This window comes from Onychostoma macrolepis, chromosome 19 (genome assembly GCF_012432095.1).
Source record: "Onychostoma macrolepis isolate SWU-2019 chromosome 19, ASM1243209v1, whole genome shotgun sequence".
Classification (NCBI taxonomy): domain Eukaryota; kingdom Metazoa; phylum Chordata; class Actinopteri; order Cypriniformes; family Cyprinidae; genus Onychostoma; species Onychostoma macrolepis.
The window spans coordinates 22,702,983-22,720,462 of record NC_081173.1 but is presented as its reverse complement, the minus strand read 5'-3'; the positions used below and the strand labels follow the sequence as shown (position 1 = coordinate 22,720,462).

General features: G+C 36.1%; 1 protein-coding gene and 1 long non-coding RNA gene across 5 annotated transcripts in view; one reads left to right on the top strand and one right to left on the bottom strand.

Moving 5' to 3' along the window:
- LOC131525230 (uncharacterized) overlaps nt 1–9,093 on the top strand; it is a 38,293-nt gene extending 29,200 nt beyond the window's left edge. The window contains exon 3 of the long non-coding RNA XR_009267155.1: nt 8,959–9,093. This is a non-coding gene — a long non-coding RNA (uncharacterized LOC131525230). The remainder of the gene's footprint in view (nt 1–8,958) is intronic.
- On the bottom strand, nt 1,583–16,645 carry cnot3b (CCR4-NOT transcription complex, subunit 3b). Of its 4 annotated transcripts, none has more exons than XM_058752604.1 (19): nt 16,473–16,645; nt 13,287–13,350; nt 13,009–13,076; nt 11,650–11,724; nt 11,284–11,373; nt 10,882–11,010; nt 9,914–10,009; nt 9,211–9,430; nt 8,986–9,113; nt 8,425–8,493; nt 8,098–8,151; nt 7,131–8,013; nt 6,385–6,490; nt 5,594–5,735; nt 3,671–3,767; nt 3,382–3,580; nt 2,525–2,657; nt 2,182–2,307; nt 1,583–1,963 (listed from the first exon to the last, which is right to left on the bottom strand). In XM_058752604.1, the coding sequence occupies exons 2-19, from the start codon at nt 13,309–13,311 to the stop codon at nt 1,865–1,867; spliced, it is 2,739 nt and encodes a 912-aa protein (XP_058608587.1). In that variant the 5' UTR covers nt 13,312–13,350; nt 16,473–16,645; the 3' UTR covers nt 1,583–1,864. The 4 variants fall into 4 exon arrangements, with proteins under 4 accessions (XP_058608587.1, XP_058608588.1, XP_058608590.1 ...); XM_058752605.1 differs by having other exon boundaries at nt 13,287–13,347; XM_058752607.1 differs by lacking the exon at nt 16,473–16,645 and adding an exon at nt 16,246–16,370.
- Between the last annotated feature and the right edge of the window lie 835 nt (nt 16,646–17,480).

Here is a 17,480-nt window from a genome sequence, read left to right as displayed (position 1 = left end):
GATTTTCGGTAATGAAACAGCAATGGAAATGATTTCTACATTAAACCAACAACTGCCTTTTTTTTCTTAATGAGCCAAATATTTAAGCATTGGCCATCACTGAGCAAAGCACAGACTGAAAATCAGTCTAGAACAGTGTAGGCCTATGTGAGTGATGACAGATGACAGATTTCTTCTCTGCACTGTTTCAGCTCCATTTCCTTACTAGTGAAAAACCATAAGCGATCATGAACCAAGAGAAAACACAGATGCTCTGACTTTCAACACCTGCCCCTCGCTCTGCTTCCACCCTGCAAACAAATACAAGCAGAAGGATACGAACAGTCAAAAGTCCCAGAACTGTTGTACTGTATAATCAACACTCTCAGAACGACACTCGAGGACCGGAACTAACTGAATTATAATGGGACTAAATTAAAATGATAATCAATTTCTTCATGAGGCAGTCAATAAATTATGTTACTGGAGACAGTCTCATGAGAACAATGCAATTCAAAACATGCTCGGTGATGATGAAAACCCACACGCTCTCTTTTTGAAAAGTAATTATTTTATTTATATTTTACAGTCTTTACTTTCTTTGCAATGCTTTATTTACTATGTTTTTTACTCCAGTCCACTTTGCAAGTGTAATTTTCCATGCCGTTTAAATGGAAGGGGGAGGGGGGGAGGGTCAACAGAAGGAGAACAAATGTTCTGTACAACACTTTTCCAGTTAGGAAAAAAATATATATATATATAATTCACATTTCTGCTCTCTTCCACACGCTCATCAGGAAAGATAAAGGTTAAGATAAAAACAAGGTTGTGTGCGTGGGCATTTCGTAAGATTGGATATTTAACTCCCCATTCTTACTGAATTGTAAAGAAATTTCAAAATGACTGACTTCACCTCTACAGCATTTTTCTTTCTTATTAAAATCATTTCGGTGGACGTTAATCTATACAGCACAAACAAATAAGGGGAACAGAATCCTGGAAAATTTATGAGATCCACTTTGAAATGAAACTGAAGTTTTAGTGAAATCTGTGAGACATGCAAGTCTACTGAAGCTCTCAAATGCCTGTTGCTTTTCAAAAATTACAGATGGAGATGTGCATTTACTCTAATAAAAAAAAAAAACTGTTTTCTTTTGATGAGTCACAAGCTGAGTGACGTGTACTTGGTCTCCTGTTGTTTGTGGTCTATAAACAAAAATAGTGTGCTTGAACTGGTGCAATTATTTGGTGCCACAGTGATAACACGAATATGAATATCAATATTAGAGTTTGGAACACGTACTTGCAAGCTTGCCTGTATTAAGACCTGTGCTTTAATTAGAGCTAACAAGACAAGGGTGTAACAAGCCAAAAATAAGCTTGGTAAGAGAAAACAGCAACTTTGGTGGACAGGTGTATGCAAGAAAATTGTGCATAAGAATTGAACTTTCTGAATAACACAACTGTAGCACAGAGAATTTGGATTGGTTGGCTTTAAGTTATCAATATTATAGCAGAACTATAGGCTAAATAATTAATCCACACCAATTTGTATTTGTAATCTTGCTGAGAGGGTGAATGTTTTATTTGACCACGCTCAACTTCTTTTTTGGCGCAAAAATGCTCCAGAAAGTTCTCAGAAAGGGGTGATTTACTGGGGTTAAGTCTGATTGAATGAGAGGGCGGAGTCACAAAGGGAGTGGCTGGTGGGCGGGGAGAATTGTAAAGAGTGGGAGGGGCTCCAGATGCATTATGCACCAGCAAGACATAAAACAGCCTCGCACGTGCATCTGGGTCTCCTCCCTGATGAATGAAAGAGAGTGTACATGTGTGTTGATTCAGTCCGGAATGTCGACAGTAGTCCTCCGTTCTAGTTGACCATCCGTCACTGGAGGTCCCGGTCTTCAAGGTACCTGTACTCAAATGTAAATCCTTCCTTTTTTCTCTGACCCCATTTCTCATAGTCAAAGTAAATATATGTCCCCTGTAGAAAGACAAAAATAATGAATCATTCAGAAAAAAGCCTTTACTGTCACTTTTCATTAATTAAATGTATCCCTGGTGAATAAAAGTATTAATTTCATAAAAACAAAATAAACTGTTGTGGCGCACTCAACATATTGTGGCCAGGCGCATTTTCTTGGCCAAAAAATGATGGGCCATAGAGTTCCAAGCTGCGGCTCTTGTTATAGTGTGACTCACTTGCTCAAACTCATCAGTGATGGTTTTGGGCTCCTCGTGCCTCTGGAACCACATCATGTACTTTGTATGGAACCTCCATGATTGTTTTTTCAAGGCCTTGGCTGCTAGATACTGCGCTTTTGTACCCTAGGGAGCAACAATCTGTCATTCACCAGAAATACGCCAATAAAAACAGACTGTAATCTGACCGTAATCCTGAAAATCACACTCTAAGATCAATATTGCTACTATCTATCAATCAAATGCAAGCCATATGTTCTTACTGAAGGACAAAACAACCTGTTTCCAATTATTGAGGCTCCAATGGGGGGGGTTAACTGTAAAGACGTGCATACACACACACCTCTAAGTAGTAAAAGATGAAGAAGAGGGTCTCTGTAGACAGTCTCTGGTAGAACTCCACAGTGTCGGAGTGAGGAGGTGGCATCTGGTGGTGAAAAGGCAGTGTTGGGCAGGGGTTCCTCATCAGGTACTGCCTGTGTGTCCAAAAGAGAAAAACAATTGAAAAACAAGATTGATGAGAATACATTCAAAACAATTCATGATAATGAGCTTGATAATCTAAAATAGGTTAGGATAAGATTTAGTTTTGTGTGGATTTAATATGGAGTATTAAATAATTCAAAATTAGGTAATTCAAAAATAGATACATGCAAGCAAATAAATGGACCAATAAGCACACTTTGATAAATCAAATTAATAAAATGTGTTAAATTAAATGCACATTGAAGTGACAGGTAGAACAATTTTATATGACTTGAAATTATTTATTTTTAAATTAATTTTTGAAATTTAATTCATTCATTTATTCCAGTGCCTGTTTAATGAGAGCAGATATTATGAAATGTTTGTGCAATAATGTTTCCATAGAATATTATCAAATAAACTGGTAGATTTAAATATTATTATTAATTTACTTATTTAATATTGATTACTATGGCTTACACTAAGTGCCAAATATTTTTCCTTTGGAAAAGTACAAAAAAACAATGCAAATACTCTTCATTTTGCTATGCCCCAAAAGATAACATTGCATTATACTTTAGAATAAAATGGTTTAAAAAATAAATGGCAAACTAATGCAAAACATGGTCCCATTGTAAAGCAAGTTTCCAGGAATCTCCCAGACTTGGAGGCATGTGACTAGTCACCTGTCAGAATCGGTGAATGCTAAGGAACTGTGTTTGTGTGTGCGCTCACCTGATCCTCTCCGAGTCGGACGGGTGAGGCATGTGCGTCCAGGCGGACTCCTGCATGGCTTGCTGGTAGAGTTGCTCTTTGGAAAGGGGGACGGGGCCCAGTGGACACACACCCAATGATGGGGGGATGCTCACCTCCGACAGAGCAGACTGAGGAGCTGCAGGAGTGCCTGAAGGGGCCGTGGAGCTGGGGAATATATCTAGAAGAGGATGAAAGAAAGAATGCAGCCAAACAACATAGAAAATATTGCAAGATAAGTTGAGAGTAATGAGTACTTGTTGATACTTACCACTTGAGATATGTAGTGCAGACAGCTCTTCTTCTAACCCTGAGCCCTGGGCAACCCTCTCTGCCATCGACTTTAAAGAGCTCGGAGGCTCCTGAGGCTGGAGGGAGTGAAAAAAAAAGAACACACTTTGAAACAATGGTCAATTAAATGTTGACTCTTCTTAAAACAGTGCCGTGGGCAAATAATTAGGGTTGATGAACACTTCCTATGCATAATCGCTTCCAAGAAATGATTATGCATAGAAACAAGGCAGGTTTATAGTGACAGAGGCAAATCATAAAATGAATAGCACACTGGCATATACAGATCATTTAATGGATTTTACAAGAATGCCTAATAAAAAGCAAGACATAGTTGCATGCATTCAAATTGAAAGTATCCAATGCAGTGTTCAATGCTCCCTATTCACACTGAGCAGGGGATATGGATAGAATTTCACTTCATCTGACAAAAGAGTTTCAGTTAAATTTGACAGAGATATTTTGATGTTATTTATATATATATATATATATATATATATATATATATATATATATATATATATATATATATAAATAACTTGTAACATTTATTTTATATAAAAATAAAAATAATATTATATATTCCATATATAAATTTATATAATACATTCATGTATTTTACACACACACACATTTGTAAAACCTGAAATTTTTGACATTGTGGGGCCTGTGGTCCATGAGGGAAAAAATTATTAAAAATAGTAAATGATGTTTATCTGAAAGTGTAAATGCAAACAGGTTTTCTGTAAGGGGTAGGTTTAGGGTAATAGAAGTAATAGATACAAAGTATCTGTAGTAAAATACAAAGTAATAGAAGTCTATGGAAAGTCCCCACAATTCACAGAAACACAAACACACACATATTTAATTTAAAATAATTAGTCATTTATAAGAAAATTTAGAGTGTGATAAATGCAATGTTCAGTATGAATTATGAATGTCATTAATTTATAATATGTACAATATATCATTTAAAAAAGGTTTGGCAAAATTTTTGTTTTTGAAAGAACTCTCTTATGCTCACCAAGGCTGCATTCCTTTAATCAAAAATAAAAACAAATATATATATATATATATATATAATAATTTTTTTATTTATATAAAAATAAACTTAACATATATAAATTTATATAATACACTCATGCATTTTAGTTTTAATTTAGAGTATGATAAATGTAATGTTGAAAATGAATTATAAATGTGATGAATTTATAATATGTACAATATATATCATTCAAAAAAGGGTCGGCAAGATTTTTGTTTTGTTTTGTTTTTGAAAGAAACATTAAATCATTAAGTCTCCTATGCTCTTTGATTTCTTTGATCAAAAATAAAACAGTAATATTGTGATTTTTTTTTTTTACAATTTAAAATAACCATTTTCTATTTTAATATACTATAAATTGAAATTTATTCCTGTAATGACAAAGCAGAATTTTCCGCATCATTAACCCAGTCTTCAGCATCACATGATTCGTCAGAAATCATTCAATATGATGATTTTGTTGTTTTTCCAAAAGAACAGCATTTATTTGATTTAGACATTTTTTTTAATCTTTACTGTCACTTTTGATCAATGTCATTCAAACTTTTGAACGGTAGCATATTTGTCTTTAAACAACTAACAACCCAGCCTCCTGATGCTTTTTCACCACATTTATTTCATCTAAACGTCATGTAGCATTAAGGTGGTGTGCAATAATTAGTGTGTTAATTTCTCTGCCTGTTCCTGTCTAATCTCAGTTTGGCCAACCACACAATGAAATCCACTTTGCAGGGCACTATCAGGGAACAGGAATGTGGACTTTGCCTTGAGATGCACACCCACTCATTAAACAGGTGTAGTGTGATGTAATGATACACAATGTGCTGAATGCGTATGTGCAAACATTGTGTGACTGACCTTGATGGTGTCGGCAGCCTGTGTGTATGAGTGCGGGCCGTTCAGCAAGCTGCCACTGCCTGCTTTACTCTCACTGTATGACGGTGAGGGCGAGCTGGGCAGCAGTGTCATCGACCCCAGAAGGCTGGACCCACTGTCCATACTGTTTTGACAGGAGGGAGAAGAGCATTTAGAAAATCAATTTAATGAGGAATAACATCAATTTGCAATTCAGATATTTTTTTCCCAGGAAAGTACTTTATACAATACAGATCGTTTCAAAGCAGCTTCACATTAATTAACGGAAAAATAAGTGTAAATGTTGTGAAATTCAATTATGAAACAATTTCAATTTCAGCTGTAAGGCAGCTTTACAGAAGACAATAGTTCAGCTTAATTTAATGTTGATTCAGTTCAGTTCAATAAAAATGTCACTGTTGCAAAGTTTAATAATGAAAACAAATTTAAGATATAAAGCAGCTCTACAGAAGACAGTAGTGCCATCATTCAGCTCAATTTAGCTAAATGTTGCCTCAATAACAGTTCAATAACAGTGTCAATAGCGCAAAAATCATCAGTTAATAAACAACATTTCAGCAATAAGCAGTATCATTATCATCATCCAGCTCAATTCAGTTCAAATGTGGTTCTCATCCAGTAGTGGCAGTGCAGTTTAAATCAACAATATTACTAGTGCTAAATATTATTGATTGTCTTTTAAATCTCACAAAAACTTTTCAGTGTTAGGTTGTTGTAGATGGTTGCCAGTGCATTGCTTTGTAGTTGCTAAGGTGTAAGCAAGCAGTACTCACGGCTGATTTGTTGAGGAATTTAAGGATGAGGATTGGCTATTCTGTGATTGGCTGGCACTGTTGAGGGCGGAGTCTGACGTGCTGTCTGCTACCACAGCACTATAACCTGGAAGATGCGGGAATATTTAAGTAAATTGTGAACAAAGTTTCACTTTTTATAAAATTTCAGTGTCTTATAATGTTTTAGGACAAATTTATTCAGGGTTTCTACAGGTTTTATAAGAAATGTAAAGAAAATTTACGAAATAAATTAAAACTCATTATGTCCTCTTTAGACAATTACATTTAGAGAACATATTGAGTTGTATTAGAAACACTTTTAACAGATTTTCATTATTTTTTTAATGCGTTTTGAGTTTCTGATTAGACTAAGAAAAGCTTAATTCAAACGAAAAACATCTGAACATTTTAAAGACCTTATTAACATTTTTCATACCCCATTGGAAAACATTTGTTCTTGTTTTAAACACAAAATCAATTTTGTTTACAGAAAATAAGACTTCTTACGTCATTTTGAACCTCAAATAAATGTATCTTGATTTAAGGATGTTGAGATACTTGTACTGGAAAACAAGACAACATTCTGCAACATTCAATGCCATGCCTTTATAAATGTTAAGACTTTCTGCTCACATTTAAGACCTTTTTTTAAACCCTTAATTTGTGTAAGGGCAAATTAATATTTAAGACCTGCAGAAACCCTGTTCATTACATTGTCCCTGATTAGACAGCTATTCTGCACTCACTTGTACCGCCATTTTGTTTCGGCCCACTAGGTGGCCGTGGTAGCACGGCGCTTCCCACTGCATTTCCTGTCCCAGAGGTTCCTCCATTGCTTCCGATAACTCCCACGTTGCTCCCTGAGGTCAGTGTGCCTCCCACAGAGTTGGGAGCCACCAAAGGTAGAGGCTCCACAGCAGACTGTGTGGACCCAAGACCCAGAACACCAGTCCCTGAGCCCAAGAGGCTTGTGGAGCCTAGACTTCCGTTAGTCCCCACTGAGGTTACGACTCCACTGGAGTTTGTACTGCTAATATTCGTTCCTATCGATGCTGACAGCCCGCTACCCACGCAACCTGCGGCAGCCGCTTGTGCATAAGGCGCCAGGGTGGATCCGCTCAAAAACCCAGTCATGCTATTCAAGGATGCCGGCATCCCTGAAAGAACCAGACTGGGCATCTGGTTTGTGCCACTAGTAACAGACGTCCCCTTCCCAAGGCCCAGACTGGAGGAAAGGCCCGTCCCCAATGGAGGTTGGCTCTGCGAGCTGGGTGTCAGCGGGCCCAGTGTGCTGGTGTTGGGCGGAGACGTGGAGGTGGATGTTGGGAGTAAGGTACTGTTGATAGAGGAGGCCGAGTTGGCGTTGGAGAGAGAGGAGACTGAGTTTTTGGGCTGGTGCTGCTGTTGGGATTGCTGTGTTTGTTGCTGGGTTGCTGAACTATAGCTGCCAGAGTTCTGGAGGGGGCCGCCCATGTTGCCTAAGAGGCTGCTGCTCCCTGATGCCGAGCTTATACTGCTGGCGACAGTCGCCATGGAGATCAAAGAGTTTGAAGAGGCTCCCGAGGATGAGGATGACAATGAGGAAGAGGAGGATAGAGATGAAGATGGATTTCCATTCTTGACAGGTGACTGCGACAAAACGACAGGATTTTTTGAGCTCGGTGTCAGTTCAAAAGGATTATAATATTAGTGACACGGGGTTTCTTTTCTCACCTGGCTGATTTCACTGTCTGTTGAACGACCTCTTTTCTTATCATCTTCCAAATTCTCATAAGCAGAAATGAAGAGAACATGACATAAATCAAAAGCAAATCAAAACTAATTACTGAATTGCATTTTTATAAACCATATCCATAACCATCCACATTTACAGCATTCACACTGAAAATAATTAATCTAAAAAGTGTTTTAGATATATTTAGTATTTAAGTATGTGTATATTTCTTTTTTTTTTTTTAAATGTCACTGTCCATGAACAAATCAGGGTCCCATTTATCTAATGTGAGTTATTTTCAGGAAATATGGTGAGATTCAGGATACCTTTTCATAAACTTCTATTGGACAAATTAGCTTGCTGGTAAGTAGGTTTGAAAAGTCAGTTATATTGCTCTGAAAAAAAAAAACCCATATTGATAGGTCAATAAATATTTACATATTATGGCAGACAACTGCTAAAAATAAATAAACACACTAAGGAAAAAAAATGCAATTAACAATGAACAAATTAGCTTAGAAATGAATTGTATATTTTTGGGTTATTTTAAGATTATTATTTAATTATACAAATCAATTTAATCTTTAAAATAAAAATAAGTTAAGGAAAAAATGTATAAGTTAAGAGTCTTATTAAATTATTCGTTTTTACAGATTAACTAACCAATAACTAATAATAAAAAAATAGAATTGAAATTAATACTTTTTTTTTAATCAATTTTTAAATGCAATGAGTTAATTTAGGCATCAAAACATTAAAACGTTCAGTATGAAAATGTGATATTAACTTTTACAAATTAAATGATTTAACTGATGACTGATATGATATCCCAAGCTCTGATAATGCTGATTAAACTTTAGGTCTGTCGCTGAGGAGGAGATGCTCACCGTAGTGCAAGTAGCTGGAGAGGGAGGTATGGGAGATGACGACGTTGTGGAGGTCGGTGTGGAACTGGAGTGCTGGAAGATCTCATCCTCTGTGTGACCTGATGGAGATGTGGCAACTAGTGGCTGGGCTACAAAAAATAAAAAATAAAATAAAAACCAGGGACAAAAGTGTTATGATTAAGAACAAAACGCAACAGAATTCTGATATGTGCACCAAATACTTACGTATGTCCTCTAAATCAATGTCATCATAGAGAAACTCATTCTCCTCAAAGTCAGGATCCTGAGAGGAATCAAGGTAGTACTCGACGTCATCTTTAATCTTGCGGATGGAATCCACCTGTACCGAGTCATTGTCCAGCATTCTAAGGATGGTTTCCAGCATGCGGATGTGATACCGGTGCCTCTCGATCATTCGTTTCAGTTCCTCGATCCGATCCTGCTTCTGAGGGCACAGCATGAGAAAAATCTCTTACTAATGACCTACCATGATAACAACGTTAAAACTTTTTTTGGATGTGCACCATGGTAATCCCATAATTTTCTGTGGCACATGGTAAATACTATGGTAGATGAATATGAAAGTCATTCAGTACCACAGTATTACCAACTAATACCATCAGATTTTTTTTTTTTCAATTCCTATTATTACTTTTTTTTTTTTTTAAGAATTAAAAATGACCAAAACATTGTGTGCTTAGCATCAATAATCACTAAGTAATTTGTCACTTATATAATACTTTTATAAGGGGCCAATCACCCAATAAGCACCTTGTTTAAGGGGACAAAAGGACTCATTCATGAACGACCACTTTGGGTTTCCAACCCAGATCTTTAACTATTAGGCTAGACTATCCCACATCAAACAGTTGCATTGTAAAAGATGAAAAGGATGAGAACAAAGAGTGGTGGAGTAAATGTAACTGACATCTTTGTCTCCTTTCTTCTTCCTGGTCTGCACAGAAAGCGATTCGACCTCGCTCTCAAACTGGTCCACTTGCATGTTTAACGTGTCTATTGTGTTCTAGAAGAACCAAGAAACAAAGCAGAAGTAGAGATGAGAGCAACAGTTAAGATGAGCATGTCTTTCACCAAAAAAACTGTGCAAACTAAAAGAATGATGGAAAACGGCTTGGTGCGCCTACATTTACCACTGGCTGACAAATTTTCAGGGGCAAAATAGAGTAATTTCAACAGAAATCCATGCAATTTGGAATTTTGCTTGAGGCTGATTTCCCCACGCAGATCTCGCAACGGATTCAAATTAGTTGTAGTTTGAGTTGCTAGCTTCATCAAAATTTTGTGTTATAGTTCAGAACTTACTTTTAACACATTGCTGTAATAATGCCTTATTAAACTAGAAATGAACAGAAAAGATGCAGACTGAATCATCATATTTAAATAATAGATACACTGGATTACTTATTCATCATATTAATCTTAATCTAAAAGCAATGTCAAACGCATCCACTTCACTGGCAACAAAGAATGCTATCATGATATTTCCTTTGCTTGGATTCCTGGACCACTATAAGTAGTGGGAGTTCAGCTGCTCTTTTTTCACTCCTCCCCTGACAGCAGCCGCCTACTATCATCTACATTAAAAACAAGGCAATTGGCACCTAAAATGAGCCTAATGTTTTATCATATTGCATCAAGACACAAAGAATTTCGGTCAAGTCAACATGAAATCAAAACAAATCCCATTTTCTTTCTTAATGCACATTTTTTGTCTTATTGTGAATGATTTATCAGTGCGCATTAGTCCAAAGAAAAAAGAAAAAAAAAAAAAGTAAAAATTGAGGCCGATCATACTTTTTTCCATTACACAAGTCAAATGGATTTGGAACAATTCACACTGACTTTAGCTAGAGTGCTTCATGCTTGCGTTCTTACCGTTAGCCACTGGCCGACCTCTTCTTTCTCTTTCTGTGCAGGATCGACTTTCTGAGCGAGGCCGAGTCCTTCTTTAGAGTACGCTTTTGTTTTGGTCTCCCGTTCCACAATCTTAAACCGCTCCATTTGCTGTGAGGAAAAAAAATTGCATCATACAGATTTATTAAAATTGATTTATTTATTTCTGGATTACATTATCTTAATCTTACAGTGACCTATGTGTATATCCCCCCCAAAATTACAAAAAGTTCTCAAAGTTTACATCTCAAAGGTCCCACCTCACTGAAAACATTACTAATGTCCTTCATCTAAAAACGATTAAAGATATTTAAAGCATATTAAATCTGGCATTATTTATTAGTATGAGGTATTTTTGTTAGATTAAAGCAGACATCTACTCACCGTCTCAATGAGTTTGCGATTCTCTACTAGCTGTCTTTTGTCTTTGATCTCATTGGAGGCGACCCATGTCTTAATCTGGTCACGAAGACGCTGCAGAACCAATGCAGACAGAAACAGAAAGAGCATGTAGAAACAAAGAATGAAAGAAAATTGAGCTGGACGCCTGAAATCAAGCGTGCCCAACTCATCCTGTGCCGCCAAGCACAGTGGACACGCGCATACATGACCCTTGGCGTGGGTAGCACTTGTCCTCATAGTTACCAATAAAGAAAAACACACCTTGAACAGTGTCTTATAAGTAAAAGAAAAGTTGGCTCACCCACAGCCTACAGTGCATTCAGTTTGTGATCAACACAAAATTCTCACCTGTAGTTTTTTAATCTCTTTCTTGAGGTCAGATTCATATTTCTCTTTTTGGTTGGCGTTGGCTGCATTATGGAGCTAAAAAAAAAAAAAAAAGTACACCAACGTTCAGAACTACTGATCAAGTCTGAGGTCAGTAAGATTTTAAAAAAAAAGAAAATAATTTTACTCAGCATGGATGCATTAAATTGATGCGTGCGAGGAAAGTGCTGTTCTTTTTAATTTTCTGCTCACACAAAAATATTAAGCAGCACAATTGTTTTCAACATTGATAAGAAATGTTTCTTAAGTGCCATATCAGCATATCATCAAGACTAGAATAATGGCTGCCGAAAATTCAGCTTTGCCATCAGAGGTATTAAATTTCATTTTAATATTTATTAAAACAGATAACAGTTATTTTAAATTATAATGATATTTTACAATATTACTGGTTTTACTGTATTCAATGAACAACCTAATAAACACAATTTTGTTCTGCTCATGCTCCACGAAGTGAAAAGACAACAATTATTCAGTTTTTTTTGTTTTGTGACTCTGAACACACACAGAACTGTGAACTACTGCCCCACATTCAACCTCAAGAAAAAGATACATACAATCACATCCCTGAGCAGCAGATCAAATATAAATTAAAAAGATGTACAATAAAAATAAGTTCACGTTCAAAAATGTCTTATATTGTCGTCATTGACTACATTTGCTCATCATGAGAGAGGGACTCACACGTTTGTGTTGTGGTTTAATGTAACTGCTGAGCAGTGTTGTAGTTGTGAGTATTAGTTTGCAAATCTGCTTTAGTGTGTGATTTAGCTGTTTGCTTTGCCACACTCTGCAAAAGTTAAAAGGTGGCCACATGGAGTCCTTTTTAATGCAAGCATAGCATTATTAATGTATATTTGCTATTCGACAATTTCACACTACTGTTCAAAAGTTTGGGCTTAGATTTTAATGTTTTCAAAGGAAATCTCTTATGCTCACCAAGGCTGCATATATTTGACAGAGTAAAAACAGTACTACTGTAACTTTTCTATTTTAAAAATTTAATTTTTCCTGTGATGCAAAGCTGATTTTCAGCAGCCGTTACTCCAGTATTCATTGTCACATGATCCTTCAGAAATCATTCTGATATGCTGATTTAGCACTCAAGAAACATTTACCTATTGTTATCAATGTTGAAATAAGTTGTGCTGCTTAATATTTTTGTGATAATCATCATGCTCTCATTTTTCAAAATTTTTTTCTTTTGAATTTGACATGACATATTGTAAAACACTAGTATTAAAAAATTTAATTAAACCTAATTATAATTAACATGATACTATGAGCTTTACACAAAGTGCTAACATAGTCATTCCTTACCTTTTTCCAAATGTCCTCAAACTGCTCTACCCCTTCTGCAACTTTTTTCAAACATCTGTCTATTTCACCTGAGGAGAGAGAAGCGAACCTTAGGTACTTGATGGGATGAGGTGAGACCAGGCCATATTCTCAGAGACACGCATGCACACGTGTTTTGATACAGCAGATAGCGCTAAATAATTTAAGCTACTCGTGTAGCATTTTCCTCAAACTAAGCTGCATTGAGATATCATCCATTAAACAGATATGGCCCAGAAAAAATGCCCCTCTTATCATACCTTGAAGTTTTCTTTTATCAGCCATGACTTCTTGACTATGATGTTTTCTTCATGCCTTCTTCTACTGAAAATGATAGAAGAGAAAATGAGCACCATTGTTGAGCTTAATATGAAATCAAATGAGTCCCTTACAAATGACTGGATTTGTAAGAAACAAGACTGTCATTATAATATGCTTAAAAAAAAAGAACACATGCCTCTCAGACTGATGGTCTATTTCATAATTACATGTTTCCCCCCCCTGAACTATTAGCAGAATTATTATAATAACACAGTGACATCATTACAAACATACAAAACAGCTCTTGTGAAAGCTAGACAGGTCTGTCGTGAATATAAAAACACAAATACTCTTTTTACTTGGTAATTCTGGGACTAGCTGTAAAACTGGACCAAGTGGCGCACTTAATTTGTCGATAAGCTTCAGTGAAGGCTTATAATTATTCACACATGCAAAGCAACCAAAATTTGTTTTTATCTGCCATTTGGTGGCAGTGTTTTAGATTAGATCATTATAATAGAAAAAAATCATAATAGTAGAAATAAATACATGAAATAAAAGCATTAAAGTTCTCTGACAATAATTGTACAGAAAAAAAAAAAAAAAAAAAATCCACGGCATTGGTTGAGATAAAATACTGACATTAGAGCCACAGGTTTAATACTCTCTTTGGAAGTCCACCTCCAAATGACTTCCATGACAATTACAGAGTTATTTCCGCACATTAAACTGGAATGAGATCAAATATTTGAGCACTGAATAAATTACACACTCCACCTTTTCACCTACACCATCCAAAAGGCATTCTATGCAAATCTGCTACACATGTTACTAATTTTATGGAAAATACCACCAACGCAAACGCAATTTTCCAGTTCTGGTTATCTACATGAGACCAACCCCCAACCCTTATTATACAGGAGAGTTGTGCACAATTTTACAAAAATGTCTTTAAACATCTCCATAATAAACCATATATCTCTCATTGAATTTAGATCATCCTATTGCATTTATTTCAAGTAAATATAGTAATAAATCATATTTCTTAGCATCGGATACCAATCATGTTCAGACAGGGATGTCTAGTTAAATGTACACTTACATGCTTAAAGTATGTCTTGGGATGCACACAAGCATGCCGGTGTGAAACTTAAAGATGTGCTATCTTTTAGTCTAAATTTAGCGAATGTATTAATCTATTCTTTGCACATCCCACATAGCACAGACTTGCATTGATGCAGACATGTTATGTTTATTAGATTCAGAAAGCTCAAGAGTGTTGCTCAACACAAGCAGTTAAGTGTACAAGACTTGCTTGTTAAAATAGAAGCTCACCCAAAAATTATCCTTTGCTGAAAATTTACTCTCCCTCAGGCTACCCAAGATGTAGATGAGTTTGTTTCCTTTACAGGAAAGATTTGGAGAAATTTAGCATTACGTTGACGTAAACGCCTTTTACGTTCTAAACGCATACGTAAAGATGACATTACATCACTTGCTCACCAGTGGATCCTCTGCAGTGAATGGGCGCCGTCAGAATGAGAGTCCAAACAGCTGATAAAAGCATCATGATAGTCCACACAACTCTATTCCATCAATTAAGTTTCTTGTAAAGTGAAAGGCTGCATGCTTGTAAGAAACAAATTTATCATTAAAGTATTTTAACTTTAAAACCGTTCCAGTAGAAAAAGACCATGCTCTGTTGTCCTCTCACATCAAAATCCACCAACATATTTGTTCAGAACTGTTTTTGCTTATAAACAGTGCTTGATCTGTGCATATTGTTTCCTCCTGATTCTGACAAGATGACATTTTCATTGGAGAAAGCAATATTATAGATAGAGGACTCCCTATTTTAGCCAGAAGCAAGAGTTTAAAGTTAAAACATCTTAATGATGAATTTGTTTATTACAAACACTCATGTTTTCGCTGTAATATTGTGATACTTTTATCAGCTAAATTTCTCCAAATGTGTTACGTTTAAAAATAAATAAATTGGGCTGAGTGCAAGTACATTTTCAGCAAATTTTCATTTTTGGGCAAAAGATTCCTTTAAACTGAAATTTGAAGATTTGAAGACCTCTATATGAAGATTGTCACCTATGTTTCTTCAATAAACAAGCTTTTGATGTAAAGGTGCATGACAGCAAGAATAATACTTTGAAGCCTGCATGTATAAATGATTAAATAGTTCCTTTAGGTCCTTTTAAAGGACAAACAAATTTCTCCTGCACAGCACTGTCAAAGCTAAGACAAGTTACAGTGCATACAGAAATGCATTTGGTTGTTGACGAAATACCAATATAACTGCCTTTTGACTTAACCTGCTCCTGGTCAGTGAAAACATGCAATGCAAAGACATGTTTAAAAGGCATAAGACAAATTAGACAACAATGATAGAACAAATGTCAAATTAAATGACGACAACAGCAGAAAAACGATGCATTCAGATTTATATCTAACTATTTTATCAGACAGATTTCTAACTACACTGAGCAAGACGCATCAGCCTCATTTGCCACAATGAAGAAAGACATGATTTCATGCATCCATGCACTTCCATAATGACTAGTTAGTACATGTGTGACTGGAGCTGAACGCTAATAATGCATCAAAAATTGCTATTCATTCATCTCAGTCCTGATAATTATATAAAATATAAACAGTCTGGATGACAGCTGCATGTCAATCAAAATCCTCTGACACACAGTCGCGCGCATTCATTGAGTTCTCGCAACAATGTAGCGCGTGCAAACACACCAGCTGGCAGTTAAGAGATCTGAGCCTCCATCAGATATGTTAACAGTTTAAAGTAAACCTAAAAACACAGATCGCACAGTCCTGGTGGTAACATCTCATTTAGAGCAAGCTGGAGTTATCTAAATAATATCGCAGGAACATGAAACCAGAGACTGCCACTGTCTTTCCATGCATGTGGCTTCTTTTATATCTTCTTACCCAACTTAATTTGCATGCACTCTACTTTTTCTACGTGCTGAGACACTGATGCGATAATATTAACACTTCAGAGGAGTTAGAAAGCTCCGTTCCAGCAAGCAGCTCGCGAGCCTGTAGTGAACGCGACCGGCTCGAGCTTTTTTTGGCTGGGATACAAATTGGAAAGGAAAAGAAAAAAAGAAAGCACGTAATTGGAGTGACGCTCCCACGCTGCGAGGATGTTTTACCTGATTTTCCTGAGTTTCACTCTTCCTTTTAATAACCCCTTCAGTTCCACCACAATTCCCCAACTTTTCACGCTATATTTTTATTTCCTATTATTTCTATTCGCCAAACAATCACTTCTCGCATCAAAGATGGCCGCCAGGAACACCTCCTCCGCTGGTGCGCTGGAGGCTTGTGGCCCCGCCCACTGACACGCCATTGGCTACTAGTCATCAGTTCTTTTCTCTCATTGGATAAGAGGAGCTGTCGATCCACTCGCAGTGCTTGACAGCTTCCGTGCATAGCGACTGATGGTTGGTGTATATGGAGAGGTTAAAGGTGTACCGGGATGTCTTGAAATTTTCCGACTTACTATATGGCCTAGTAAGTACTATTCTGTACGAGTGTATTAAGCTTCTAACAAAAGAAAATGTAGTTTCAAAACACCGTTTTAGAATCTAAGATGCTGCTCACCATCAGTGCAGTCCGTCCAGCTTGCTTGGAAAACGGATGGGCTTTAGCAATATAAAAGTTTACGAGACTGGAAAAACCTGTGAAATAATTTATAAATATTAGCCTTCATCATTTAGACCAACATTTGTAGGTGCTGCTCAGTTATTCAAAAGTATCACGCATCTACTATGAAGTGAAGTCCACAAAAGTGAATAAAATGTAAACTCCATAGTACATCAGATCTGCTTTAATGAATGCAAAAATATTTAGTCAAAAAGATCATTCTAAATATATTTACCTTTAACTCTTTACTGTTATTAATTAGTAACACACCGGGTTCCTCTGACATGAAAAATTAACCTGAATTTCAAATCTTTCAAATTGTTATTAAAGCAAAAGGAAAACGTAAATGCTAGATGAAAAACCAACAAAAATTAGAAATGCTAATGTATTTAAACAAACAAAAAAAAAAAAAGTAAAAATCAAGCCATATTAAAAAAGTAAAACTAACAATTATTCAAACTTAGATATAAAATACTAAGCTAATTCAAAATATTAATACATACTTTCATTTGCTG

Bases quoted from the DNA above. Each gene is read 5' to 3' on its own strand.
- cnot3b (XM_058752604.1), bottom strand. From the start codon at position 13,311: ATGGCTGATAAAAGAAAACTTCAAG. The intron at 5,736-6,384 runs GTGAGTACTGCT...CTGTCAAAACAG, and splicing joins AATTCCTCAACAAATCAGCC to TATGGACAGTGGGTCCAGCC. The intron at 2,308-2,524 runs GTGTGTGTGTAT...GTTGCTCCCTAG, and splicing joins TCATCTTTTACTACTTAGAG to GGTACAAAAGCGCAGTATCT.